The sequence below is a fragment of the Acinonyx jubatus genome, chromosome A2 (genome assembly GCF_027475565.1).
Source record: "Acinonyx jubatus isolate Ajub_Pintada_27869175 chromosome A2, VMU_Ajub_asm_v1.0, whole genome shotgun sequence".
NCBI lineage: Eukaryota > Metazoa > Chordata > Mammalia > Carnivora > Felidae > Acinonyx > Acinonyx jubatus.
Genome location: NC_069383.1, coordinates 162,495,459 through 162,523,333, shown reverse-complemented (window position 1 = coordinate 162,523,333; position 27,875 = coordinate 162,495,459). Strand labels below are relative to the sequence as shown.

Below are 27,875 nucleotides of genomic sequence, written 5' to 3'. Positions count from 1 at the left end.
GGGTTTCCTGTTAGAAACCCCACTTTTCAAACCGGGAAAGCAAGGCACAGACAGCATAGACCTTGCCCGACCCACTGTTGTTCCCCAGGGGCATTTTCACTGTCAGCTCCGGACTTCTCTCTGATCCTCCCCACCCCCCTCCCAGCCACAGGCACCTGCCCGCCCTGGGGGAGGGGGGCACTGGGAGAAGGGAACCCGGAGTCCTGTTCTTCCCGATCACCCCTCCCTTCAGCATGAGCGGGAGCTGAGCAAGCCCCCTTGTGAGGAAAGAAAAGGCCTGTTTGCTCTGGAATTGGCCAGCACACCTCTCCGCTCCCCTTGCCCCAGACCTCTTAGCGTCCTCACCAACCCCCCCCCCACCCCGCCCCGCATCCCCCCTCCCGGGCCCCGACAGCCGCAGCTGCCAACAGGCGGCCAGGCCAGGCGAGACCCCTCTCGTCTGAGTCCCCCTCCCTGCCTCCACCCCCAGAAGCCACAAAGGGACAGATGCTGAGGACACGCGCCAGGCACAGATAGCATCTTCCTTCCCACGGCCAGCTGCCCCAGCCCCCTTCCCCCATGCTGCAATTGGTCCCCTGGGGTGGGGGGTGCAGAGAAGCGTCCTCTTGGGAAGGGGACGCCAGGCCCCCGTCCCTTCCCGTCGCCCCTCGCCTGCTTCCGCGGCATCAATATCAATTTTAGCCAGTGACCTCTGGAACAGTCTGCTGGTCAGTTGCGCCGCCAGAGGCTGGCTCAATTTCAACCCTCAACAGTGGTGGCTCTCACCCCCTCTGCCGGTCAGTTTCACCCCTTCTCGCGGCCAAATCCAGACCCCCATCTCCCGGCCAATTTCCACCTCGCCTCCTCTCCGCGCCCCCCCCTCCCCGCCCCGTCCCCCGCCTCTGCACCTCTCGCTCTCGTGAGCAAGGTCAGTCCCGTCTGTTCCCACCTCCCGCGCTCCACGCTCGCTCCTGCCAGCCGCGGTCCTCCGGGTCAGTGTCCAGCTGCCGCGGCCTCGGCCCCGCGACTCCCGCCCCGCACCCCCCCTCCCAGCGCGGGCAGCGGCTCCCCTCCCCTCCCAGAACAGCTGAAGGTCTCAGTCACCTCCGAGGGGGGCGCAGGGGGAGCGGAGGGGGCGGGGGAAGCCGCGGAGGGGGAGGCGGGGAAGCCTTGACGTCGCTGCCCGGGACGCGGCTGGGGGCCGGCAGGCGCTGGGGCGTCCGCCCGCGCGCCCCCTCCCCAAAGTCCCACCTCCCGGCCGCGGCGGGTAAAGTCTCTCCGAAAGCGTGAAGGGGGATTGGAGGAGGTTTTATTTCCCTTTGTGCCGGCGGCTGGGGTGGGATCGAGGCGGCCGGGCCGGGGGCCGCGGGACCTGGGCTCCCCCCGGAGCGGAGACGAGCGCAACAAAGGATGCGCCGCGCGGAGGTCACCGTCCCCGTGGCCCAACTTTGCGCGCGGCGCCCGCGCCCCGGGGGAGCCCGCCCGCTGCGCTGAGCACCCAGGCGTCCGGGCTGAGCCGGGGCTGGGGGCGCCCGCGGGCGGCGCTTGCCCCGACCCCAGACCCCAGAAGGGAATCCCGGAGCTTCCCGGAGGCGGCGGGCGGCCGAGCGGCGCACGGGAACCGCGCTTCCCGCGGAAACTCCGCGCGCTTCCGCGGATGCCCCTCGCCCTGGCCCGGCCACCCGGCGCTCGGCGTTCAGGGCCCTGCGGGGCGCCCCCTTTCCGCGCCGTCCTTGCGGAGCCGGGCTAAGGTGGACTTTTGCTCTCCTTCCTCCTCTTCCTCCTCCTCCCCCCCACCCGTCTCCTCCCCCATCCTCCCCGGGAACTCTTCGGAGAAAGGGGGCATGTGGGTCCCCCTCTGACGGCGGCCAGGTTTGGCGTGACACACGCACAAATGGCCAAGTGGCTACGCGACTACCTGAGCTTTGGCGGTCGGAGGCCCCCTCCGCAGCCGCCCACCCCCGACTACACGGAGAGCGACATCCTGAGGGCCTACCGGGAACAGAAGAATCTGGACTTCGAGGACCCCTATGAGGACTCGGAGAGCCGCCTGGAGTCGGACCCCGCCGGCGCCGGGGACTCGAAGGGCCTCGGAGACGCCAAGTACGACTCTCCCAAGCACCGGCTCATCAAGGTGGAAGCTGCAGACATGGCCAGAGCCAAGGTCTTGCTGGGCAGCCCTGGGGAAGAGGTGCGTGGCTGAGTCCCAGAGGTGGGGTGGCCCCAGGAGACCGGGTGGCCGGGAGGGCCAGGCTGGGCTGCCTGGATTGGGGAAGCTTGTTTCATGGGGAGGCCAGGGCGCCAGCCAGGCCCTCCTCAGTCCTCCACCTGCTGAGTGGAGTTTGATATCTGTCCCTTTCCGGTGCACGGCACTGGTGGTCCCACTGCCTCTCTGGCCCCGCTTTGTCCCCCTGTCCTCCTGTCCCCTGCTCACACCTCTCGTCCTCTCCCCCCCAGCTCCCCAAACAGATCCGAGGGGATCACCGCCGTACCGCCCTGCCGAGCCCTGGGACATCCTCACCACTATAAGTGCCCCTCCTCCGCTATTATTCCCATTTCACAGAAGTGGACACTGAGGCTCACAGAAGCATCTGGCCCAAGGTTGCAGGGCCCTAGCTCAGTAGAACTTGACCCAGACCTGCCTCCAATGCCCATGCTTTTTTCAGTGTTTTCCCTAGAGGATGAGGGAGCCGGCCCAAACCCTCCGTGGAGACAGAGAAGGGTTTGAGGAGGGTTGCCAGAGACTGTGTGAAGAGCCCAGTGGTTTAAGAGCACAGAGAGAGGAAGGAGGAGGCGGGGATTCCGGGAAGCAGACAGCCTGGGCTGCAACGCTGCTTCCTACTCGCCTGCTGTGTGACCCTTAGCAAGTCACTTACCCTCTCTGTGCCTTGCTTTCCTCATCTGACAAGCATTAACAATTGTTGAAGGAGGGAGGCAGGGCTGTGTGTCAGAGTCAGAACTGCACAGAGGCAGAGAGGAGGAGAAGCTGGCGTCTGTGCACAAATCCTGGTGGGTAGGTGGAGAGGACTCCCAACCCCGGCGAAAATGAGCCACGTGGAGCGGAAGGGTTAGATGATTCAGAGGGGGGCGCCATCCCTCCGGAGGGGGTGTCCGCCGCTGGGCTCAGTCTCCCCACTCCCCTCGGGCCACTTCCTTACTTCTCTCTCCAGTCGGAACTCGACACCGAGTACTCAGACCCCTTCGATGCCCAGCCTCATCCGCCACCTTCAGATGATGGCTACATGGAGCCCTACGATGCCCAGAGGGCCGTGAGCGGTGAGTGGGGGGGTGGGGGGGTGAGAGTTTGGGGGCAGGTGGCAGGGTCCCTGGTGGGTGTGGGCACTGACCCCAGTGTTCTCGGCCTCCCAGAACTGCCGTCCAAGGGGGTGCAGCTGTATGACACCCCCTATGAGGAGCAGGACCGAGAGCCAGGAGATGGGCCCCCTTCTGGAAGGAGACCTCGCCAGAGCCGGCTGCCTCAGGAGGATGAGCGGCCAGCGGATGAGTATGACCAGCCCTGGGAGTGGAAGAAAGACCACATCTCCAAGGCGTTTGCAGGTGCCCCTCCGACCCAGGCCTTGACCTTCCACGGGCCCTGAATGTCCTCACCCTTCCATTGCTTGATCTGGTCTTTCCCCCCTGTTTTAACGTACAAAATAGACCCCAGTCGCCTGCCACCGTGATAGTTTACTCATTCTCACTGAAGTGTGAAGGACTGATAACCATACATTTCTCTTCCTAGGAGAACTTGTATCTTCCTTGAGAGCAGAAACACCGTTAGAGGGCGATGGAACCGACTCTTTATCCTCAATGTTGTGCAGGGATAGGCTAGGCCTGGGTTTATGTCACTCACTTGAGACTTTATCTTTCAGTCTCAGCTGCCTTACCCCTCAAACGGGGGTCATTCTAGCACCTACAGAACAGGGTGCGTGCGAAGCGAGTGGTAGAAAGTGCTGTTGGGGGAGAGCGTAGCATTTCTTAGTAACTGTCATTAGGTGGGCTTGGGGTCAGATCCTGAGTGGGGGAAGCATGGCCAAGTCTCTGACCTCAGTTTCCTCTTCTGTAAAGAGGGTAACAGTATGGTCAGCTTTAAGAAATAAAATAACGTGGGCCAGAGAGAGTTGTGCAAACCCAGCTTGGCCCCAGAAGTTGTGTGACCTGGAGGGACACTGGGGCTCAGCGCCTCACTCTACCTGTCCATGGTGGGGGCGGGGCTCTAGGCTCCAGGACTTGGCCAGAGTCTGCAGAATGACCACCCCTCCCCTCTAGCCCCGCCCCTTGCTCTCAGATTGGTCCCTCGTGGAGCTGCCCCGCCCCTGCAAGCCAGCACACCTGAGTGACCACACCCCTTTCTCCTGAAGGCCGATTGGTTGCTCCTGTGCCAATCCTGCCCCAGCCCTTAAGCCCGGCCCCACCTACTGGGGACTCTGATAGGTTGCCCAAGCTGGCACCGCCTCCCTACTGAGAGTGCATTGGCTTGCCCCGGTCCCGCCCCTCCCGGGTGGGGTTGGGCTTAACCGTTTCCTCTCTAACCCTCCCCCTCCCCCCTCCAGTGCAGTTTGACGGCCCGGAGTGGGAAAGGACCCCAGGCTCAGCCAAAGAGCTCCGGAAACCCGCATCCAGAAGCCCCCAGCCCGCAGAGCGCGTGGACCCGGCCCTGCCCCTGGAGAAACAGCCGTGAGTGGGAAAGCTCCAGCTGGAGGACCCTCCCCATCCCGTACCAGCTGCAGATTCCTAGGACTCATTCGTTCACTTCAGTTCTTTCCTCTGCCCATCTTCGCTGGGGACCGGAGCCTGCCCCTGTGACAGACACCTAGCTAGGTCATTCCCCCTGGCGTCAGATTCTGGGTTCACATCTCTGCCCTGCGTCTCTTGGCTGTGCAGCTTTGGGCAAGTCGCTTAACCTCTAGGCGCGCAGGCTGGGGGAGTCCGGGTCCTTTCTGTGCCTCTCCAGCCTAGCGGTTCCTCCGGGAAGTCCCTAACAGCCCGCCGAGTCCAGCCCTGAGGGCACCACCAGCCTGTGTGTTTATCACGGTTGTTCCCAAACCGTGACACAGAACTGACCGGTGAAGAAGGGGGCACCGGGGGAGGAGGGTCTTTCCATGCAAACAACCGCCGAGTCTGTTGGGCGCTCGTCTGCCTTTGAGCCCCCCGCTCGCAACCGCTAACCTCTCCCTGAGCACATTACAGGGAAATATTCGAGAAAGGATGCTACAGGTGGGTGGGGATACGGGATGTGGCAAGTCTCGTGAAAGCCCCACGCAAGTGGTTCAGTTTGAGCGATTAGGGAAGGGGACACAGGCCACTGGGGACCTCGCCTGGGGAGGCTGTAGAGATCAAGGTCAGGTGTATCTGTTGAACTGGGGGGAGCGGCTCCACGTGGACCTGGGCTCAGCTGCCTGGAAACCAGGCCCCCCCTGAGAAACCCCGGGGGGGATTTTTGTCACTTGTTTGCCTGGAGGTCACAAGTCCCTGAATCGGCTGTGCCTGTACCAGGCCCCAGGGTGCGTTCGAAGGGGGGTGACCCTTGAGGAGACATCTGTCCCCACCCCCTAGGTGGTTCCACGGCCCACTGAGCCGGGCCGATGCTGAGAGCCTCCTGTCGCTCTGCAAGGAAGGCAGCTACCTCGTGCGGCTCAGCGAGACCAGTCCCCAAGACTGCTCCCTGTCCCTCAGGTGAGACCCCAGCCCCCCTGGAGGGACCGAGGGTCGCAGAACTGCCCGCCTCTGGCTTTCGGGTTAATTCGGTGGCAGCCAAGCCTGGCGCCAGCAGCCAGTGGGCGGGGCTTTCGGGGCTGTGGAGGGTGGGGGAGGGCGGGATTCAGGAAAGTGGAGGGGATTTATAGGCCCAGTGGGGCGGGCCTTGTAGGGCCAGAGGGCGTGGTCTCCAGTAGATCCAGGGTGTGGGTGAGATGTTTCCTTTATTTTTTTTAAGCTTATTTATTTTGAGAGAGAGAAAGAGAGAGAGAGAGAGAGAGAGCAAGCGGGGGAGGGGCAGAGAGAGAAAAATGAGAGAATCCCAAGCAGGCTCCAACGAGGGGCTCGAGCTCACGAGCTGTGAGATAACGACCTGAGCCGAAATCGACTTGCAGCTCAACCGCCTGGGCCACCCGGGCGCCCCCAGACCTTTCCTTCCAACTCCTCCAGTCCAAAAGTTGAATTGTATCCGTTTGTGTCCATCGAGGCCAGACTCTCCCAGTGGCTCTTATGGGCATTTCAGTTGGAGATCCCGACTCGACGTGCGTCTCTAAGATTCTCAGTGTGTCGGATTATAACAAGCCCCCAAACTCTGCTGGGCCTCCGAGCGTGAGATCCCTAAAAGAACAAGGTTGCAGAGAGCTTGGAGAATAGGTTTCAATCCTGCCCCTGCCACGAGCGCTTCCTTCATGCTAAGGATACAATGATTCTGAGGTTCAAGGTCATTCCATTGGGCAGACAGTTTAGAAAGGAGAGGGACCCCGGACTGAAGGTTAACCGGTGGGGAGCCCCGGAAGGGTAGGGCACGGGCTCAGAAGGTTTGGAGAAAAAGCGCAGCCTGTGTTCCAGCCTGCCTTTAGGCTCGCAGAGCCTGAGCAGGTCTGGGGTGATCAAGGCGCTCTGCGATGCCTGTCCCCCAGGGGCAGCCAGGGCTTCCTGCACCTGAAGTTCGCACGGACCCGAGAGAACCAGTTCGTGCTGGGTCAGCACAGCGGCCCCTTCGCCAGCGTCCCGGAGCTGGTCCTGCATTACAGCTCCCGGCCGCTGCCCGTGCAGGGCGCTGAGCACTTGGCCCTACTGTACCCTGTGGTCGTGCAGACGCCCTGAGCCCAGGAGCTTCAGCCCCTGCCCTGCACCGCGAGGGCCCAGAGTCGCTGCTGGAGGGAAGCCGGAGGGAGACGCTCACTGCCCCTCCAAGCCCTGGGCCTTCATCGGGGCTGCTTCTTGGCCCTCTCCCGGGTTCTAGGGTACAGAACTGCGTCTCCCAGCCCTCCTCTGGCCTGGAAAATAAATAAGTTATTGTGCGTTTCAAGTGTCCTTTCTGGGAGGCGGGGATCCCGGCCCCAGGGAAAGAAGGGAGACGGGTGTCCCCCACCCCGGCTGGGGGTGAAGCCTGCATTGCTCACAAGGATGGCCCACAACTAAGAGGGCTTGAGGGAAACAGGGAGAGTGAGTATGAAGTCAGGTGAAAACCCGGAGAGAGCCGATCCCGCGCAGATACAAAGATGGAGAAACCGAGGGAGGGGGGGGAGGCTCTCAGGCCAGCCCTGCCCCCACCCGGCCCCTCCTTTCCGCCGGGGCGGGCAGCCGTGGCCCGGATGCTGCTGCGAATGGACATCTGTCCCCATGGAAACAGCAGAAATGGGGGAGGGGAGCCGGTCCCAGCTGGTGTCACTTCAAGGTGACGGTGGAGCCAGAGCCCCCGGGGGCTGATAAATTCCAGGGACCCCCATGTCCCGCCTCGCCATCCATGTCCAAGCCTACCCAGGGAGGGCGGTGCCTCCAGCTCAAGGCGCCCGGTAGAGGTTGGGGGCATCACTTGTCTGCTAATTGGACGTGACCCTCCAAGGATAAGAGGAGGGAGCTGGCCTGTCATCACAGAGCCCCCTCACCACAGCGGACCCCTCCAGGCATCCTGGGGCTCAGGGGCCCCCAGACGACCCCTCCGATATCTTTAACGCCCCCCAAGTCACCACAAAATCTGCCTTTCCTTTCTTTATGAGCCTTTGAGTGCCCAGAGGGCGAGGGAGGAATCCAGCCTCATGGTGAGGAGGACACGGGTCTTGGGCTGTGCGGCTGGGCTCCCCGACCCCTTCTGGAAATCAGTCACATTTTCACGTGGCCACTGGCGGGGGGGGGGGCGTCTTTTCTGGGTTCCGATCCCTCTTCCCGCTTCGAGGAGCCCTCTTGGCTTCTGCTGCCCAGAGGGGCGTGGGTCAGGGGAGACACCGACTGTAGAGATGGGGGGACCCGGGCTGGGGCTGGGGCTGGGGCAAGGCTTCTGGGCCAAACGTGGCTGGGGGCCTGGGGGTCTGTGGGAAAGAGATCGAATAGACCCGTCTGGACCTCCGTGGGGATGTCCAGCACCTGCCCCTCCACTGGCCACGCCTCAGTCTTCTCTGGGCGCCCCCGGGGCTGGTAGAGGACGTTACCCTAGAGAGGATCCCCTGCACGGGTGTGGGGGGCGGGGGAGGGATGCCACAGACTAAGAGGGGAAAATCACAGGAGACCGCCTGGCTTTCTCCAGCCTTCCTCCGCTTCTGCGGGACACGAGTGTTGGGGCCAGACTTCTCCCTTTATTCTCCTTCTCTCCCCCCAACCCCGCAGCCCCACCCGCGCTCCTTCCAGAAGGGGCAGGTGGGGCGGCCGCCGCGGCCTCGCCAAGTAGCTGCAGTTCCCGCCTCCGCCACGCGGGGGCAGGGTCGCCGGCGGAAACCGCCCGCCGTCCTCCCGGCTACCTGCGCGGTTACCTGAGTCCCCGCGCCCGCGGCCACGGCCGCTCCAGACACGGGCCCTCGGCGCGACGGCGGCCACGGCCACGGCCCCTGCCACCGGCGGCGCGACCAGGAGTCCTGAAGAGGGGGAGGGAGGGGCGGGGCGCAGGGGGCGGGGCTGGAGGCGGGACTCGCGGCGGGGGCTCACCTGGGTGGCTGGAGGTGTGGTTCGCGTTGGGCAGCAGGCGGTCTGCAGAGGAGGAACCTGTGTGTCGCGGGGGTGGGGGTGGGGGTGCTCACCTTCGGGTCCAGCCTCCACCCTTCAGGGTCACAGCCTCCCTACCCCACGTGGGACCTCACGATTCCTCCCCTGCCGCGCTGCGGGAGTCGGGGCAGGTGCTCGCTCAGAACCGGCTTCCTCTTCTGAAAAACGGGGCTACCCACCTCCGTCTTGCTCGGTTATTGCAAAACAGTCGCCAAGTGGATTTTTTTGTTCCTCGCCATGAGCCGCATCCCCCTGGTCGTGAGCTCCACCGTCCCCACCGTGAGTTCCACAATGCCGGCGATGGGATCCGACACCCTCACGACTCCTGGGTTTTGAGCTAAATCCTGGTGTCTGCCCCATTTTACATACAAGGGAACTGGGTCTCAGCCCCGCTTTGAGCAAAAGTGTTGCTCACCTCAGCTCCCCTTTCTCTCTCTGTTTCGCGGGGGGGGGGGGGGGGGGGGGGAGAAAAAGAAACAAAAGAAACGAAAGAAAAGGCTTACACTGGCCTGAACTTGTGAGTCTGGCCGAATATAATCAACATAACAGATCGAAATAATCGCTGACGTTTCCTGAGGACTTATCATGTTCCAGACCCGGTAATAAGCTGTGTAGATATGATTACTTCAAACTCATCTAACCCATCGCTGAGGAATCAGGCACAGAGGGGTCAAGTTCCCCGCCCAAGGTCACACAGCAAGTGACCGGCCCAGTGGGGCCATGTTTCCAGGGCTGTGTAATTGATATGAACTCCAGCCAAAGTTGCTGCGACGAACGTGAGGCCCGGTGCCCCTGACCTCTTCATCTTGCGTGTTCTCACACTGGAGTTGGTCCCTCCGGGTGGCTGAGAAGCTGTTCCGGGGTGGGGAAGCCTGCTGTAGGGAGCTGGACGCAGGCGTCACGTTACTAGAAGGTGGGGACAGGCAGGACAGCCTTAACATATCGCCCTCCTGCCAACAGGAGCAGAAGGGGCATTGGGCCAGGAACTGAGCAGGCCAGGAGAGCAGGAGCCCTGGGTCAGCTTGAGTGTCCCGGCCCCGTGCAGGGCTTGGCCCAGAGCGAGGAGACCTGCAGAGTGGGGACAGCCTATGCGCTGGGCTCTCCAGAAAGCTGGCTGCACGTGCCTGGACACGTGTCAGCCTTCTCTGGGCCTCAGTTTTCTCATCTGTGACCGGAGGCACCTGGCTTGACTGATCTGCGAGGTCCCTTCCAGCCTTGAGAGCCCATGGTTTTCCACCTGGATTCTAGAATTCCCTGCTCTTACACACTCTGAGACTGGAAAATCCTAAAAGCCTATGCAAAGTATCTAAGCTACTGCCGTGGTAAGATTCCAGAATGGTCTATTCCTTTATGTCAGTGTTTCGCAACCCGTTTTCATGATCAGCTTCCCGAAGAGCTTTTATTTTTGATTTTTAAGGTTTATTTATTTATCTTGATAAATTTTTTTAACATTTATTTATTTTTGAGAGACAGAGCATGAGCAGGGGAGGGGCAGAGAGCGAGAAGGAGACACAGAATCCGAAGCAGGCTCCAGGCTCTGGACTGTCGGCACAGAGCCCCATGTGGGGCTCGAACCCACGAACTGTGAGATCATGACCTGAGCCGAAGTCGGATGCTCAACCGACTGAGCCACCCAGGCGCCCCTCTTGTATTTTTATTCATTTTTTTATTAAGTAATCTCTATGCCTAATGTGGGGCTTGAACTCACAACTCCAGGAACAAGAGTTGCATGCTCCATGGGGCGCTTGTGCTGTCTCTCTCTCTCTCTCAAAAATAAATAAATACACTTTAAAAATTAAAAAAAAAAAAAAGAGTCGCATGCACCACAGACTGAGCCGGCCAGGCGCCCCATCTGTACGTTGGATATACTTCAATAACACATTTGTAGAAAGATTCTGGGATTGTTTTTAATCTGACTCCCAGAACTATAAATAAGTCAAGAGTCTTTATGATTGTGATATTCTGGAAGAGGGCTCAGCAAACTGCAGACTGTGGACCAAATGAGGCCCCCTGCCTGTTTTTGTTTTTGTTTTTAAATAAAGTTTTATTGGAACCTAGGCCCGCACATTCACGCATGTCCAGTCTAGGGCTGCTTTCCGGCTACCACAGCAGCCGGAAGTGGTGGCAACAGAGAACATCAGCTCCACAAGGCAGAATATAATTACTCCGTGGCCCTTGACAGAAAGTGTTCTGAGTCCTGGTCTAGAATGATCCATTCCAGCATATCTTCGGTTCTGTGATTCTAGAATTTGATGTGCTTGAGTTTGCAAGGTCTCTGTAAGAATCCGATCTGAAGGATTTCGAATTTAGATTTCTAGGAGTTTGAGATTCTAGAGCCTTAAGATTCTGTAAGTCCCAAGGGCCCACCTCTTCCCTTCACTTGCTCTCCTACCTTTGTCGGCCACACGCTTCGTGCCATTGCCCTGCGCCATCTCCAACTCAGGAATCTCCACGGTCACCCAGCCCGTGTGGTCCCTGCTGTCGTTGAGGGTCCCGAGGTCCCCGCAGGTTGAGGTTGCCACGCGACTCCCAGGAAAGCTGCCACCGGGGCCCGCAGACCCCCCCAGGCTGAACCTGACTTTGGTGACATGTGAGTCACACAAGAAGACACCGTCCTTCTTCCACCCTATACGGAGCTGCTGCCCCCAGGCTTGGGACTGCACCACCTGGCGGGCCAAGGCCACCTGGCTGTCCTCCCTCACCTGCGGCAGTTTGGGCCCCTGCTGCACACTGAGGCCTGCAGTTCCTTGCAGGACTAGGGGACACAAGACATGAGTAAGGCCTTTCCGTGTGTGTGTGTGTGTGTGTGTGTGTGTGTTTATGGGACTTACTCTCTCAGCCCACACAGGTGACACTACGTGATCTTTGCGAGGTCACTTCTCACTGAGGCACACCAATCCTGCCCCGTGTGTGCCGGGTCCTGTTCTGGACACCACAGACACAGGCACAGAGGTGACGGAGACAGACAACCATTCCTGCCATGGTGGAGCTGACAGTCTCGGGGGGTGCAGAGAGAGAGACCCAGGAAGTCGTGCAGTGAGAATCACGATGGAGGATAAGGATGAGGTGAGGGAGAATCTGGTTGTGGAGGGTGGTCTCGGAAGAGGTGATGTTTGGAATGGTAAGAAGTAGCCAGTCGTGTGGGAAGAAAGGAAAATAGGGAGGAAGAGCGCTCCAGGCAGAGGGCGCAGTCCATGCAAAGGTCCTGGGGCACGATCACTCCTGGGAGGTTAAAGGAAGAGCGAAGAGGCCCTTGTGGCCGGAACAGAGTGAGCGCGGGGGAGACAGGGCGGAAGTGGAATCAGAGAGGGGATGGCCTATACAAGGCTTTGGAGGCCGCAAGGTGGGGTTTGGCTGAGGTGGGCAGGTGGCATGCGGAAATCAGAGAAATTTGCTTTTTAATCTTTTTTTTTTTTTTGCAGTTTATTTTGAGAGAGAGAGAGAGAGAGCACAAGTAGGGGAGGGGCAGAGAGAAGGAGAGACAGAATCCCCAGCAGATCTGTGCCATCAGGACGGAGCCCAATGTGGGACTTGAACCCACATGAGATCATGACCTGAGCCAAGATCAAAGGTCGGACACTTAACAGACTGTGCCACCCGGGCGCCCCAGTTTGCTTTTTAATCTGAGTGTGATGGGAAAGCAGGGGAGCGGGGAGGAAATGGGGTTCAATTTAAGTGTTAAAAGGGTGGCCCTGACTGCCCTGGTTAAGGACAGAGTGTGGGCTGGGAGGGTCAGGGCTGGCTGCGGACGAGGGCCCAGGAGAGTGGCATCAGGATCTGGACCCTGGGGAAAAGCAGACAGAATCTGAATAGATTTTGAAGGTTGCCCCCGGAAGGGTCGAAGAAGGACTGAATCAAGAGAGGGCGAGGTGGCCGATGGCCAAGGCTTTAGCCTCAGGGACCGTGTGAATCAGGTGGCTTTCGGCCAATATGGAGGACACTGGCGGAGAAGCAGGGCTTGGGGCCAGGAGAAGTCTGGGGTGCCCGTCAGACCCCCCCGGAATGTGTGCGTTTGCATCAAGCGCCTGGCCTTTGAGATGCCATGACAGCTGACGCTGGAGAGACGAAATCCGGGGAAAGGTGTTTCAGGTGGAAGGAACAGAAGGTGCAAAGGCCCAGAGGTGGGATCAACCTGGGCATGTTGGGAAGGGAAAGAAAGGAAGAAAGGAAAAAAGGAAGAAAGAAGGAAAGGAAGGAGAAGGAAGGAAGGAAAGAAGAAAGAAAGAAAGAAAGAAAGAAAGAAAGAAAGAAAGAAAGAAAGAAAGAAAGAAAAGGAAGGAAGGAGGAAAGGAAGGAACAAAGAAAGAAAGAAAGGGAAAGAAAGAAAAGAAGAAGAGAAAGAAAGAAAGAGAAAGAAAGTAAGAAAGAAAGAGAAGGAAGGAAGGAAGAAAGAAAGAAGAAAAGAAAGAGAAGGAAGGAAAGAAGGGAGGAAGGAAGAAAAGAAAGAAAGAAAAAGAAAGGGAAAGAAAGAAAAAGAAAGAAGAAAGAAAGAAAGAAAAAAGAGAAAGAAAGAGAAGGAAGAAAGAAAGAAAGGGAAGGAAGGAAAGAAGGGAGGAAGGAGGGAAGGAAGAAAAGAATGAAAAAGAAAGAAAGAAGGAAATAAAGAAAGAAAAAGAAAGAAGAAAGAAAGAAAGGAAGGAAGGGAGGAAGAAAGAAAAAAGAAAAAGAAAGAAAGAGAAAGGGAAGGAAGGAGGGAAGGAAGGAAAGGAGGAAGGGAGAAACAAAGGAACAAGGAAAGAAAGAAAGAGAAAAAAAGAAAGAAAAGAAAGAGAACAAAGGAAGGAAGGGAGGAAGGAAGGAAGAAAAGAAGAAAGAAAAAGAAAGAAGGAAAGAGAAAGGAAAGAAAGAGGAAGGGAGGGAGGAAGAAAGAAAAAAAGAAAGAAAGAGAAAAGGAAGGAAGGAGGGAAGGAAGAAAGAAGGAAGGGAGAAACAAAGGAACAAAGAAAGAAAGAGAAAAAAAGAAAGAAAAGAAAGAAAGAGAACGAAGGAAGGGGGGAAGGAAGAAGAGAAAGAAACTGAAAGAGAAAGAAAGAAAGAAAGAAAGAAAGAAAGAAAGAAAGAAAGAAAAGGAAAGAAAGAAGGAAAAGAAGAAAGAGAAGAAAGAAAGAGAAGGAAGGAAAGAAGGGAGGGAGGAAGGAAGAAAAGAAAGAAAGAAAAAGAAGGAAAGAAAGAGAGAAAGAAAGAAAGAAAGGAAGAAAGAAAGAAAGAAAAAGAAAGAAAGAAAGAAAAACAAAGAAAGAAAAAGAAAGAAAGAAAGAAAAAGAAAGAAAGAGAAAGAAAGAAAGAAAGAGATGGAAAGAAGGGAGGGAGGAAGGAAGAAAAGAAAGAAAGAAAAAGAAGGAAAGAAAGAAAGAAAGGAAGAAAGAAAGAAAGAAAAAGAAAGAAAGAAAGAAAGAAAGAAAAAGAAAGAAAGAAAAAGAAAGAAAGAAAGAAAAAGAAAGAAAGAAAAAGAAAGAAAGAAAGAAAGAAAGAGACGGAAAGAAGGGAGGGAGGAAGGAAGAAAAGAAAGAAAAAGAAGGAAAGAAAGGAAGAAAGAAGAAAGAAAGAAAGAAGAAAGAAAGAAAGAAAGAAAGAAAGAAAGAAAGAAGGAAAGAAAGAAGGAAAGAAAGAAAGAAGGAAGGAAAGAAAAGCCAGCAGGCCAGCCAAGGGCAAGAAAGAGAACGTGCAGGAGCGTGTTGCTGAGAGACTGGTGTGCAGGGCGTGGTGTGAATGTTCTCCTAGAGCCCCACTCTGAGGATCCCTGCTAGAACCTTCAACCCTTGTTTTGTGATGTTTTTTGGTTCGTTTTTTTTTGTTTGTGTTAAGTTTATACATGTATTTTGAGAGGAGGCGGAGGGGCAGAGAGAGACAGTCCCGGGCAGGCTCCGCATTGTCAGCGCATGAGTGGGGCTTGATCCCACGAACAGTGAGATCATGATCTGAGCCTAAATCGAGAGCCGGGTGCTTAATCAACAGCCCCCAGTCGCCCCGAACCTGCGACCCTTGGAAGGTTCTGCGTATCAGAGAGAAACAGGCCGTGTCTAGCAGAGCAGAGCGAGACGTTTCCAGGGGTTCTGGGCTAGAGGGCAGGCCGCGGGGGTGATGGACAACAGGAAGGAGGGAGGGGGGAGGGAGACCCCCGTCCTCACCCCAGAACTGCACCAGGAAGACCAGCGCTGTGCCCAGGGGCTCCATTCCTGGCCCATCAGCCCCCCCCCCCCCCCCCCCCCCCCCCCCGCTTCTCCTCGCTGGTGCACGCCCCCCATTCAATTCGACAGACCTCTGGCCACAATCTCCGCCCCTGCCACAGGGGCAGATGTGACGCCCAGGCCAGACGGTAGATGTCAGTCAGGTGACCAAAGCTTCTAAGGGCTCCACTTCCTCCCGCCTGTTGCCTCAGTTTCCCCAAAGATTCGTTTGGTTATTTATTTATAATCTGAAAGGCAGCACGTGTACGTGAATGGGATAATGCGTTCCAGTGAATGGAAATCTTTCTGGGAGATTCTATATAAGCACACCTGAGCCGGGGGAGGGGACACGTTGGAAGGTTAGGTGAGGCAGGTGGGGGGGGGGGCAGGGAGCAGGCAGGAGAGGCTTGAGCCTGGATTGAAGATCAGAATCCCAGCTTCAATTATTTTGCCCCCAAAATGTCGTCCTTTGAGGTTCAGAGGAATGGATTTGTGCTGAGGGTACCAGGTCCCCCAACAGGTACAGGGCGGGGGTGGGGGGGTTCCCCTGTCCCCATAGGTTGCGGAGAAGTTTGGGGGCCCAATTGAGGGGATTCATAAGCCCTGAAATTTCTCCCAGCCCTACATCTGTCACTCGCCAGGGTGGGAGGAGGGGACAGGCCCTAGGCCTCAGTGTCTGGCTCCCGACCACAGTGTGACCTCTTTTTAAACCCGGAAAGAAGAGGGCCTGCGTGCGCCCCAGAATCGTTCCTGTCAACCACAGGATGGCCCCCGGCGGCGGCGGCACTCTGACCACACTGTCGTAGCAGATACACACAGTGTCCCAGCCTCCCTTGGACTTTCTCAAACTCTACCCTTCCCCCCACCCTCTGCTGAGAGGCAATGCTGGAGATCCTGGGGAGATCTGGCCCCGGGCTGGCCGGGAAGACCAAGGTGGACACAGACATTCTTGGCCTTGTGGATTCCGGTCAGGCAGAGAGGCTGCTGGAGGCGGAGATGTGCGATGCCGGGGCTTTGCGGGATGTATAGGAGTTCGGCTATTTTTCTCGGAGAGAGAAAGAAGGCATTGGAAGGAGACCATCCTCTTGGACCTTGGCTTTCCAGCGGACGCAAGGAGCGTGAGCAGTGAGGGGCCAGATCTCGCGGGAGGGGTGGGTGTGGCCTTCCAGTTTGAGGAGCAGCCACGAAATCGCGTGGGTGCCCGAGTGCGGAGACTGAGGCGCTACAGGGACGAAGGATGGGCTCGAGGTCACCACCCGGGTGGTCGAACCCAGGCAACCTCCTTCCCAGTCCCGGGCTCTCGCCAGCTCCGTCATCGCGACCGGCGTCGGCCCCAGGCTTTGGGGGGGTCCCGGCTCTCAGCGACCCCAGCGCAGGACTACGTTTCCCAGGCTGCCGCGGGGGGCGCGCCTGCGCGCTGCGGCCAGTGATGGAGCGCTGACGGGGGGCGCGGCGGCGGCGGCGGCGGCGGGGAGGGCTCGGCGGGCCATTGGCTCGTGGTCGCGGCAAAGGCGGCTTGCGGACCAGAAGAGCGAGCGGGGCCCGCGGGCCGGGCCGGGGACGACCTGGGCCGCGGCCATGGAGGACCAGAGGGTAGGAGAGGGGCGGGGCGGGGCGGGGCGGGGCGGGGGTGGACCAGGGGAGGGGACCAGGTGCTGCCGCAGCGCCCCCCACCCCCACCCCCGCAGCTGCTCTGCGGCCGAGGCCCCACCCCCGCCGCCACCCCGCCGGGATCCAGCCCCCCAATGCGGGACCCAGCACCCCACCACCCCCCCGCCGTCGCCCCGACCTCTCATCATCTTGGCCCGGGTCCAGGCGCATCCCCTCCAAGCCCCCCACCGGCGCCCAGCATCCCAGCCCCAGCCTGACCCATCCCCCACGCCTTCCATGCGGACTGCGGACCAGGTGTCCGGTCTCTGCCCCGCCCCGCCCCTGAGGACGCTGCTCCGGCTCCGCACAGGTGATCCCACCGATCCCGCACCCCCAGAAGAGGGACCAGGAGGGGGTCCCTCCCGTGGGAGGCCTGGGTCAGGGCTCCAGGCCCCAGCGGGATCCTCCCACGCGGCTTCTCTTCTCTCCGTCCCCTCCCCCAGACCTCCCTGCCCCGCTCCCCAGTTGCCTGGGCCCTCTGGCCCCGCGTTCCCAGGTTCCTCCTTTCTTCTTCCCGATCCCTGTTCCCAAGGTGGCCCCTCACCCCAGATCACGCCCCGCCCTCAGGTTGAAGGCTTTGTGCTGAGGCCGACCTGGCTCCGGCCCAGGGTCGGCGCCTTCCCCAGAGGCTCTTTTTGAGCCTCAGTTTCCTCCCCTGTCAAATGGGCATGTGCCAGGCGAGGGGAGGTGGGGCCAGAGCTTCACCCAGGGCCTGCCTCACGGCGGTGGCCAAGCTCACTGGCACGGTGGCTCCCACATCTCCTGGATCCCAGGAAGGCGGAGTGGGGAGCCCCAGGTTTGCAGGGGGGGGGGGGATGCCGGGCCTGGCCGAGGGGCTTACCGGCTTTGGCGTGTGCCTGCTTCGGGTGGGGGCAGGAGGCTCTGCGGAAGATCATCACCACGCTGGCTGTGAAGAATGAAGAGATTCAAAGCTTCATCTACTCCCTCAAGCAAATGCTGCTGAACGTGGAGGTGAGGAAGTCCCCTCTGCAGGAGGGCGGGAAGGAGGTGGGGAGTTCGTGGGCCAGAAGGGCTGGGGGGTGGGGCAGCCACGGGAGTTAGCCAACCTGTTGCTGCCGATGCCCGTCGGACTGTGCCCGGCTGCCGCGTCCAGGCCTCCGTGTCCCCGTCTGAGCCTGGGCTTTGGCCGATCCTGGCCGTCCTGACCCCACAACCTCTTCCCAAGGCCAACTCCACCAAGGTACAGGAAGACCTGGAGGCAGAGTTCCAATCCCTCTTCTCCCTCCTGGAGGAGCTGAAGGAGGGCATGTTGATGAAGATCAAGCAGGACCGTGCCAGCCGCACCTACGAGCTGCAGGTGGGGCGGGGGGGGGGGGGGCGCTCCGGACCGTCACCCAGACCCTACCCCCCCCCCCCCCACTGCACCCCTCAGACTCAGCAGAGCCCGGCTGGCCTCAGGGTCTCCCTCCACACCTGCTCCTCCTCCCACACCGCCTCTTGGAGGTGCCCCCAAGTGTCTCCCGGATCCAGAACAGATACCCCAGTGGCCTTGGCCTCACCTCCTCTGTTTCCTGGCCTCTTCTCTGCCCCTTCCCTGGCCGTGATCCCTGTACCCACCTGCTCTCCCTCTCGGTCCCTGCCCCACCCCCACCCCCTTCTCCTTCACCACATCCACGTCTGGCTGTTCCTCCCCTCCTGTCCTCACCCAACGCCTCTGATTTCTCAGCCCTTCCCACCGGTCCCCAGATCCGACAGCATCGCCTCTTGCCAACCCCCCCACCCCTGCCACGTACAGCCCCTAGGGGGTCTAGGACTCTAACTGAGGCACCGGGGCTGCATCAGAACCTCCCGGACAACTTCCTAACATCCCAGATTTCCCAGCGTGGAAGAAGTTGGGGCCCCAAGGCTCAGGTGGGGTCTGGGCGTGTGAGTTTTCAAGAAAGGGATTCCCCAGGTGATTCTGCTGTGCTGCCGGGAGTGAGCCCCGGTTTCCCTGCAGCCTTCCCACCCCCGCAACCTGGAGTTGGAGAAAGGTGTGGTGTCCCCAATCCCACAAAGTGGGGGAGACCGCGAGGGTTTGACGCAGTGGGGTGAGGTGTCTCTTCCCTCGATGCCATGCCACTCGTAGAACCAGCTGGCTGCCTGCACGCGGGCCCTGGAGAGCTCAGAGGAGCTTCTGGAGACGGCCAACCAGACCCTGCAGGCCACGGACAGCGAGGACTTCCCTCAGGTGGGCGCCTCAGAAGCCATACTGGTAGGACTACAAGCTAAAATATAGGACACGCGGTTAAATTTGCATTTCAGATCAACCATGAGTGACTTTTTAGTATAAGTGTGGCCCGGGCAGCATTCAGAAGTATGTCCCAAAGAACACATGGGACATACTTATACTAAAAAATTCTTCGCGGTTGAAGGTGCCTGGGGGGCTCAGTGGGTTGAGCATCCAACTCTTAATTTCGGCTCAGGTCATGATCTCCCGGTTTGTGGGTTCAAGCCCCACATCGGGCTCTGTGCTGAGAGAGCAGAGCCTACTTTGGATTCTCTCTCTCCCTTTCTCTCTGCCCCTCCCCTGCTTGTGCTCTGTCTCTCCCTCCTCTCTCAAAATAAATAAACTGGAAAAAAATTTTTTTAACTTATTTGTGGTTGATCTGAAATTTAAATTTAATAATGAATAATTTTTGAATATAATATATCCCATGAAATATTTAGTATATGTCCCAAATATTGAATGGGGCCCATTTATACTAAAAAATCATTTTGTTTATCTGAAACGCAGAGGTAACTGAGCACCCTGCATTTTTATCTGCCAAATTGGCCAGCTGTATATACTGGGCACTGGGAGTGGGGGTAGAAGCCTGTCTTTGCCCCCTATCCCTTTGGGGCACAGCCAAGTGTTTCTGCCCCAGTGGTGGGGGACTTTGCCAAATGGCCCACTCTGGGCCTCAGTCTTCCTGTCTGTGTAGTGACTTTCTGATTCAATGAAGACAACACTTTGAATTTTATTCCGTCCTTTTTCTAGGCTGCCAAGCAAATCAAAGATGGGTAAGATGCCGGGATCTGGTTCCTACCCCAGTGCCCTGTCCCTGGTGTGAAGGTGGGGTCCCTTGGCCCAGCGCACTGAACCAGAACAAAGGGGACTGGGTCTCCCGCGCACGCTTCAGAGGCCTGGGCCCTTTTGAGATGCCTGCCGGCAGGCTGCCTCTATCTTCCTCCCTGCAGTGTGACGATGGCGCCTGCCTTCCGGCTGTCATTGAAGGCCAAGGTCAGCGACAACATGAGTCACCTCATGGTGGACTTTGCACAGGAGCGCCGGATGCTACAGGCACTCAAGTTCCTACCTGGTGAGAGGGGAACTTTCTCCCGGCCTGGATTTCAGGGAAATGGCCCAGGAGTCTAGGGTAGCCTGAGAAAGGCTGGGGTAAACCTGGCGTTGAAATCCCGAAGGCACCGCTCCTGGAGGTAGAGCCCTGAGGCTACCCTGCCTGTGTGGGTGGGGCCACGAGGAGGCCTGCCCCTGGGGGTGGGGCCTTGAGGATATCCTGCCTGTGTGGGTGGGGCCACGAGGAGGCCCACCCCAGGAGGTGGGGCCATGAGGATATCTGGCCTGTGTGGGTGGGGCCACGAGGAGGCCCGCCCCTGGGAGTGGGGCCACGAGGATACCCTGCCTGTGTGTATGGGGCCATGAGGAGGCCCGCCCCTGTGGGTGGGGCCTTGAGGATAGCCTGCCTGTGTGGGTGGGGCCACGAGGAGGCCCGCCCCGGGAGGTGGGGCCACGAGGATATCCAGCCTCTGTGGGTGGGGCCACGAGGAGGCCCGCCCCTGGGGGTGGGGCCACGAGGATAGCCTGCCTGTGTGGGTGGGGCCACGAGGAAGCCCGCTCCTGGTGGCCCAGTCCTGGAAAGCCCTACCCGCCTCCCATGAAGGCCATGCCCCTATGAGAGAATTCTAGAAATTATCCTGAAATGGTGGTATTCTGAGAAGGCCCAGGTCTTTGTTGGTTGAACCCTGAGGAAGCTCTTCCCCACCACCCCACTCTGGTGAAACCCTGTGGAAGCTCCACCCCCAGGCCCCAGTGCCCGGAGGGGCCCCGCTCCCAAGGTTGGGCTCCAGAGGAGGCCCCCAAGAAGGCCTAAATTGCGGGTGAGGTTTCTGTAAGATCGCCCTTGTAGGCAAAGGACCTGAGCCCCCCTCCCCCCGTCCTGGACAGTGCCCAGCGCCCCTGTGATTGACCTGGCCGAGTCCCTGGTGGCAGACAACTGCGTGACCTTGGTGTGGCGCATGCCGGACGAGGACAGCAAGATCGACCACTACGTGCTGGAGTACAGGCGGACCAACTTCGAGGGCCCGCCCCGCCTCAAGGAGGAGCAGCCGTGGATGGTCATCGAGGGCATCCGGCAGACGGAGTACACCCTGACCGGTAAGCAGCTCAGCCCTGCTGCTGACACCCACCCCGCCCCCTACCCCCAGCCCCGTTGGGCTCAGCCCCCTCCGGGCTCCTTTTCCCCATCAACTGGGGGCCCCGCTGGGCTGATCAGGAGTAACGAAGTGATAATAATAAAAACGATATTGATGACAGGCACCGCGCCGTTTCTGGAGGGCTTACTATGTGCTAAATGTTTGCCCCACACGTAACGAACAACGGACACGCGTCTCACCGCCAGTTTACAGATGAGAGGACTGAGGCCCGGGGAGGCAAGGCGTTCCCCATCGGCGTCTCACGTCTCCTATGCAGCGTTCATTCATTCATTTCCGGGTATTGAGCGCCTGCCGGTGGTGCCCTTGCCCTAGTGAGCAAGACTGGCGACAGTCCTGCCCTGGAGCTGGCATCCTCCCAGTGTTGGGGGATTTCCTTGGCAGTCGTCAGAAAGCAGAAAGCGTGGGGATTCCCCCCAGCCGGAAGGGGAGTGTCTCCAGAAGGGTAAAATCGGGGGTCCCTGATGAGTTTCAGCAGCCGTCTGCGCCGGAGGAAATCCTCAGTGGCGGGGAGAGCCGTGCCCACAAGATAACTGTCGCTACAGCTCTTGGGCTGTAATCAGCCTGTTCTTTATCTGTAATTAGCATGCATGGTTACTAATGAGCATGCTAATTGCAGGAAAGAAAAGCCAGCAGCCAGCAAAAGGGCCCGAGAAGCTACTGGTTTATTATCCTTTGCGTGGGAATCAAAACAAACATATCCCACTTCCCCCACCCCCCCTCCAGGCTTTGTTTTTATTTTATTTATTTTATTTTTTTAAACACTTATTCATTCTGGAGAGACACAGAGAGGCAGCGCGTAAGTGGGGGAGGGGCAGGAGACGCAGAACCCGAAGCAGGATCCACCAGTAGCCGCTTCCGTAACTGTAGCTCGATATCTAAACCAAGGAACAGACAGAAGCCTCGTGGGTCCGCGTTTCGCTGGCGTTACGTGCCTTCGTCCGTGTGCGCACGCGCGTGTGTACGCCCGTATGCGGTTTCCTCCAGTGTGCAAGTTCAGGTACCGGCCACCACGGTCAGCGTGGAGGTCTGTCGCATCCCAGGCTTCCTGATGCGTCACCCCCTCGCCACCCGCCTCTTGTTGCCTTTTGCAACATTCCTAGTGAGTGCGTTGCGCAGGGCAGGACGTTGAATCCACTGAAAGGCGTGTGATGTCGATAGGGACGAATGCTCTCATCTAGGCAACGAACCCGTGTCGTCATTTGTCGTCTCCGTTGCTTGGACAAGTCGGGAGGGGTTTGGTTTAGCGTTTGGTACGTACATGCCTCGACTCATCGCGTCCTCATGTGAACCCTGCTTGGGATTTGGCATTGCGATTGCCAGTTTGCAGAATAGGAAACTGAGGCACACAGTGAGTCCAGACCGCCCATAGGCACGTGGGTTCCAGGTTTCAGAAGCTGAGCCTTCTGGTTGGTAATTAATCTCTGCTCTGGGGCAGTAGGTGGTGTTGCTGAGTAATGTACTGGGCTCTCAGGGAAGGGGATCCGGCCAAGGGGGAGACAGTCTGGGTGGGCATCTGGAAGAGGTGGCAGCCAGGCTGAGGCCCGACAGAGGAGGGGAGGGTGGAGAAGAGTCTTCTAGGCAGAACAGCCTGATCTAGGGCTCAGAGGCCAGAGCGCTGAGCCTTTTATGTCCGAGTTTGCATGCCACCCTTCTGCAGGGGCCATGCTAGCGTTCTCTATATCGTTCCAATTTTATTTTATTTTTCTAAAGCTTATTTATTTTGAGACAGCTCAAGCAAGTGGGGGAGGGGCAGAGAGAGAGAGAGAGAGAGAGAGAGAGAGAGAGAGAGAGAGGGAGGGAGACACAGAACCCCAAGCAGGCTCCACGCTGCCGGTGCAGAGCCCAACGCGGGGCTCGATCTCACGCACGGTGAGATCATGACCTGAGCCGAGGTCAGGAGTCAGCTGTTGCACCAACTGAGCCACCCAGGCGCCCCTGGGTGATTCCAATTTTAGTCTACATGCTGTTGAAGCGAGCACTGCGAACCTTTGTGTCCGAAACTAAGTTAGGTTTGCGGACAGAACAACATCTGTGGGGAGAAGTGAGATGAAGAATGGGCCAAAGGGGAGCTATGGGAGGTTTTAGAGCAGGGGGTGCTGAGTACTGTTTTGGATGATCAGAGGACGGGCATCCCAGGGGGAACACTCAGGAGGCAACTGGGCATGCGGTCTGAGCCAGGGGTTGGGCAGTGGGTGCTCTGGTGACCAGATGGTGTCTGAAGTGCAAGAAGGGGACAGGGGCACGGTGACACGAATAAGAGCCCCAGACAGAGTCACCCTGACATTTAAGGGTGTTGAGGATGGAAGTGCCTGCAAAGAAGACCTAGGGAGAACAAACAGAGTGGGGGAGCCAAGAGATGACAGTGCCGTGGCTGCCAAGGAGAGAATGTTCCAGGAGGGAAGGAGTGGTCAGCCAGGAGGTCCTGCGAGGTGGGGGACCGACAAAGGCCAGAGGAGGGAGAGTGAGCGAGGCAGCAGAGAAGGGGTGAGGGTGTAGACAGCTCTCCAAAGAGGTTTAGCTTGAGGGGAAGGACAACTGGGTAGCTGCTTTTTATTTTTGAAGACTGGAAGAAACGAACCCAAAAAGAAAGAAAGAAAGCGGGGGACATATCCTAGAAGTAGGGAATATCTTTAAGTAACCAGGCATGGGGAGATCGAGGGGTTCCAGCAAATCAAATGGCTCGTTCGCCTTTGTTCCCTGCCTTTGTTGCGTGTGGATGCGACATTCTGAAGGAGGCTTGCCAAATGCACGGACAGATTTTCCCTAGAGGAGCTTCCTCCTGGCTGGCCAGCCGCAGACAGTAACTCTGTTCCCTATAATACCAGCCCAAAGTCCCAGGGAAGTTTCTGATTGGCCAGTTTGGGTCATGTGCCCATTCCTGAACCAAGCGCTGTTACTGTGTCCCTAAGCATCCTGATTGGCCAATCTGGATTGGAGGCGGAGCCAAGTACCCATAGTACCACAGGTAAATGAGGGAAAGGCTGGTGTCTCAGGGATAAGATGTCGTTTGCAAGGTGCTCCTTAGAATGAGTACTGGGACTACCGTGGGACACAGGGACCTGTAGCCTTTTGCTCAAAGTGCACACCACGTTGAGATCCCTCTGTTGCTCCTAGGTCTCAAGTTTGACATGAAATACATGAATTTCCGTGTGAAGGCCTGTAATAAGGCAGTTGCAGGCGAGTTCTCCGAGTCGGTGACCCTGGAGACACCAGGTGACTGGTTCCCACCCCTACCCTGGCTGTGACTCCATAACCCCTCACCCTGGGGCCCCAGGTACTGGTGTGTAATAAGCATCTTCTAATCAGGGCTCAGTGACTCTTTTTGCTTTGGCTGCCAGGAAGCTCGGAGCTTAGTCCCCAGTAGCTTCCTTAACCTGAGTGTCTAATATACACCTGCCATGGTTTTTTGCTTTTGCACTTGAGCCCATTATACTGGATGGGTTTTATACTCTCTCTCTCTTTCACACACACACACACACACATCCCCTCCCTCTCTCTTTCTCTCTCCTAAAAACTAGATAAGCGCTCTTAGAATTGGGGATGGGATATCAGTAGTGAAGCCCGCGCTTACTCTCCTGCAGCAACACCTTTGTGTGCTCTGCGAGGAGGACTTTCTAGAGTGTAGCCTAACTGTCGTGCTATAGCCCGGGCCCCTTCCTGTGACTACCCTCCAGCAGAAGTACCACCAGTGCTTTGAAAATGGCTCCAGACCTAGGGGACCCTCAGGCAACAAGCCCTTAGCCTTCACTCCCTTGGCCCTCGGCTCTGCCCCGTCTGTCTTTCTTGGCGTCCTGCTGCCTGTCGCTCTGTATCCGTCTGTCTCTGAGCCCGGCAACCTCTCTCGTTTTCTCTGTCTTAGTCCCTGCTGTCGCTCTCTGTTCTCCGTCCCTGTCACATGGTTTGTCTTGGTCACTGTCTGTCTCTCTGTCTCTCTCTCTGTGTCTCTCCGGGTTTCCCCATCTCTGTGACTCCCACGTCTGCCCGGCCCCAGCGTTCATGTTCCGCCTGGACGCGTCCACATCTCACCAGAACCTGCGGGTGGATGATCTCTCCGTGGAGTGGGACGCCATGGGCGGGAAGGTGCAGGACATCAAGGCCCGCGAGAAGGACGGCAAGGGGCGCACGGCGTCTCCCGTCAACTCCCCCGCCAGGTAGCCTGCCCCCTGGCCTCCCTGAGTTTCTGGTGGAGGAGATCACACGGGGCAGGGACACCCAGAGCCCAGCGTGGTCAAGGCTGGGGTGGAAGGAGGGAGCCCGAGAAGGGAGAGGAGATTTGTTTTTATAATGTGTATTTATTTTCGGGGCAGCGGGGGAGGGGAGTGCGTGCAAGTAGGGGAGGGGCAGAGAAAGAGGGAGACAAAGGGTCTGAAGCAGGCTCTGCGCGGACAGCAGACGAGGGGCTGGATCTCGTGAACCGTGAGATCACGACCTGAACCGAAGTCAGATGCGTAACCGACTAGCCCAGGCGCCCCAAGAAGAGAGTTTTAACTGGGTTTTGACAGTTGAGTAGTTTTCCAGACGAGGAAGGGCTATCTGGGCGTGTTCTGGAAGGAGGGGCCCAGTGAGTGAAAAGAACCAAGTCCTGGGAAGGACTGACAGGAAGACCACCGCGCCCGGGGGGGGGGTGGGGGGGGTGGGGGGGGCCAGGGAAACCCTCCTGTGGGGACAGTAAGGGCTGCGCTGAGCCTTCTCCCTGTCACTCACAGAGGCGTGCCGTCTCCCAAGAGGATGCCCTCCGGTCGTGGGGGCCGGGATCGCTTCACGGCCGAGTCCTACACAGTGCTGGGTAAGGAGGGGCAAAGACAGGAGGGCAGAGGGGACACTCTGGGCAGGGCCCTGATGGTGGGGGGTGGGGGGTGGAGAGAACTCCTTTGGTTGGGGAAACTGAGGCAGCCACCAACAAAGCTTCCTGGGAATGGTTCCAATAATGTGGTGCTGGGGGAATTGAGGACTGGCGGGGGGGGGGAGGGGGAGGGGGTGGGCTTACTGGGGGTGGGGGGGCAGAACTTGTGGAGGCTGTGGCCTGGAGGTCGGCCAGGGGGCGTCCTGGGGTCTGTGGAGTAGCTGGAAAGAATGGCCACCTACGGGGCAGCCGGGTTGGTGGGAGAGCCAGAGACAGTCGCTGGTGTGGGAGACAGCTAGCGATGGAGTGAATGGGGCCCACGGAGGAACCAGGGTTCAGGGGGATCGTCGCTGTCCAGAAGGGGGCTCCCAGAAGACGCTGGGGGGTGCAGGAGTCAGTGCGGTCAGCAGTACCTGGGCAGGGGCGGGGTTAGAGAGTAGCCGCGTCCTGGGGATAAGCTAAGACCTGAGGAGAAGCTGGGGTTCTGTGGAGGAGCTGGGTTTTCCCCGAAAGCATCTGAGATTGGCGAGAGGTGGGGTCCGGGGAGGAAGCAGGGGAAGGGGTGGGGGTTCTGCAGAGTGGCTGACACCTGTGAGGGGGCTTCGGGGCCTCTGGGAAGAACGAGCCTGGCTGTGGTTGGGAAAGTAGCTGAGGTCGGGGAGGAGCTGAGACGGGAGAGGGCCGTGGGCCGTGAGGGAGGCGGGCGCAGGAGAGGGTGTGCAGTCGGGCCTGGAAGAAGTTGGCCTCCACCAGGGGCTGGGGGTCCGGGGAGACCCTAGATTCACAGAGCAGTAGGAGAGGGGCCCAGCACGCCGGCGAGACTCTGCGCTCCGGTGGGATTCGAGGCCCGTGGAAACACTTGGGAGTCCGCCAGGCGCAAGGGTTTGGGGGTGATCTAGTGTCGGAGAGAACTGAGGACCGAGGGGTGTCTGAACACGGGGAGGAATTGTTTGCTTTGGAGGAAGCTTCTAAGGCCTGGAAGTATCTGGAACGAGTAGCCTGGACCGGCAGAGAACCCGAAAGGATTAGCTGAGGCTTGGCGAGTATCCGGGCTCTCGGAGCATCTAGAGGAGGCGGATGAGGCCCGGGGACGGCCCGGAAGCCGTAGCCGAGGACTGAGGAGTACCCAGGTGGCCGCCCCCTGGCGCAAGGCCACCCGGGACCCGACTCCACCCCGCCCCACAGGGGACACGCTGATCGACGGCGGGGAGCATTACTGGGAGGTGCGCTTCGAGCCGGACAGCAAGGCGTTCGGCGTGGGGGTGGCGTACCGCAGCCTGGGCCGCTTCGAGCAGCTGGGCAAGACGGCCGCGTCCTGGTGCCTGCACGTCAACAACTGGTTGCAGGCCAGCTTCACCGCCAAGCACGCCAACAAGGCCAAGGTGCTGGACGCCCCCGTGCCCGACTGCCTGGGCGTGCACTGTGACTTCCACCAAGGTGACCCCCGCGCCCCGGGCCGCGTCTCTGGCCGCCTCTCCCCGTCCCGCCTCTGCCACGATCCCCTTATGGTCCCCCTGTCGCTCTGCCTCCGTCCCAGGCCTCCTGTCCTTCTACAACGCCCGGACCAAACAGCTGCTGCACACTTTCAAGGCCAAGTTCACACAGCCACTGCTGCCCGCTTTCACGGTAAGGACCCTTCCGTGGCGGGGATCGGGGTGGGGCGGGGTGCCGCCGGGTGCCGGCTTTGCTCCTGAGCCCGCCTGCCCCCCTCCCCCTGTGCCCCAGGTGTGGTGCGGTAGTTTCCAGGTGACGACCGGCCTGCAGGTCCCCAGCTCCGTGCGCTGCCTGCAGAAGCGGGGCAGTGCCACCAGCAGCTCTAACACTAGCCTCACCTAGGCCCCTGGACCGCCCACCCCGCCCGGCTGATCCAGAGGGGGGCCCTCCCAGGCCTCGGTTGTTTCAGCCAGCACCCTCTCCTCTCTTGCTGCTTGGAGCCTTAACTCCTGCGGGGGTCACCACTGGGGAGCGGCGGGCCCCGGGGCGGGCCCTCCTCCCCACCTCGCGTCCTAATAAAGGTCAATCACTGGCCAGGCCGTGCTGATGGTTCTTTGGGGCTGGGTGGCACTGAGTGTGCCCCAAACCTTTCTGGACCTCGGTTTTCCTGGCTGTAAAGGGGGCTTCTC

At 58.9% G+C, this 27,875-nt stretch overlaps 3 protein-coding genes and 1 pseudogene across 6 annotated transcripts; 2 read left to right on the top strand and 2 right to left on the bottom strand.

The window, feature by feature from the left end:
* The first annotated feature begins 485 nt into the window (after positions 1-485).
* Positions 486-6,982, top strand: SHD (Src homology 2 domain containing transforming protein D). The gene is made up of 6 exons (XM_015072828.3): positions 486-2,170; positions 3,150-3,255; positions 3,349-3,537; positions 4,533-4,656; positions 5,536-5,655; positions 6,597-6,982. The coding sequence occupies exons 1-6, from the start codon at positions 1,874-1,876 to the stop codon at positions 6,781-6,783; spliced, it is 1,023 nt and encodes a 340-aa protein (XP_014928314.1). The 5' UTR covers positions 486-1,873; the 3' UTR covers positions 6,784-6,982.
* Positions 6,976-16,138, bottom strand: TMIGD2 (transmembrane and immunoglobulin domain containing 2). The gene is given in 8 exon segments (XM_053220310.1): positions 6,976-7,987; positions 7,989-8,216; positions 8,338-8,528; positions 8,599-8,655; positions 11,048-11,157; positions 11,159-11,217; positions 11,220-11,509; positions 15,901-16,138. Coding segments are annotated over 8 exon segments (1,488 nt in total). The 3' UTR covers positions 6,976-7,672.
* FSD1 (fibronectin type III and SPRY domain containing 1) lies at positions 15,356-27,780 on the top strand. Of its 4 annotated transcripts, XM_027049202.2 has the most exons (13): positions 15,365-16,415; positions 17,349-17,444; positions 17,659-17,790; positions 18,562-18,663; positions 19,453-19,475; positions 19,653-19,774; positions 20,641-20,850; positions 24,024-24,122; positions 24,901-25,060; positions 25,616-25,695; positions 26,938-27,189; positions 27,290-27,378; positions 27,478-27,780. In XM_027049202.2, exons 1-13 carry the CDS (start codon positions 16,401-16,403, stop codon positions 27,586-27,588), a joined length of 1,491 nt encoding a protein of 496 aa, XP_026905003.1. In that variant the 5' UTR covers positions 15,365-16,400; the 3' UTR covers positions 27,589-27,780. The 4 variants fall into 4 exon arrangements, with proteins under 4 accessions (XP_053076063.1, XP_053076065.1, XP_026905003.1 ...); XM_053220088.1 differs by having other exon boundaries at positions 15,356-16,415; positions 27,290-27,780; XM_053220090.1 differs by having other exon boundaries at positions 15,357-16,415; positions 26,938-27,378.
* Positions 22,521-22,619, bottom strand: LOC113596419 (uncharacterized; annotated as a pseudogene).
* Positions 27,781-27,875: the final 95 nt, after the last annotated feature.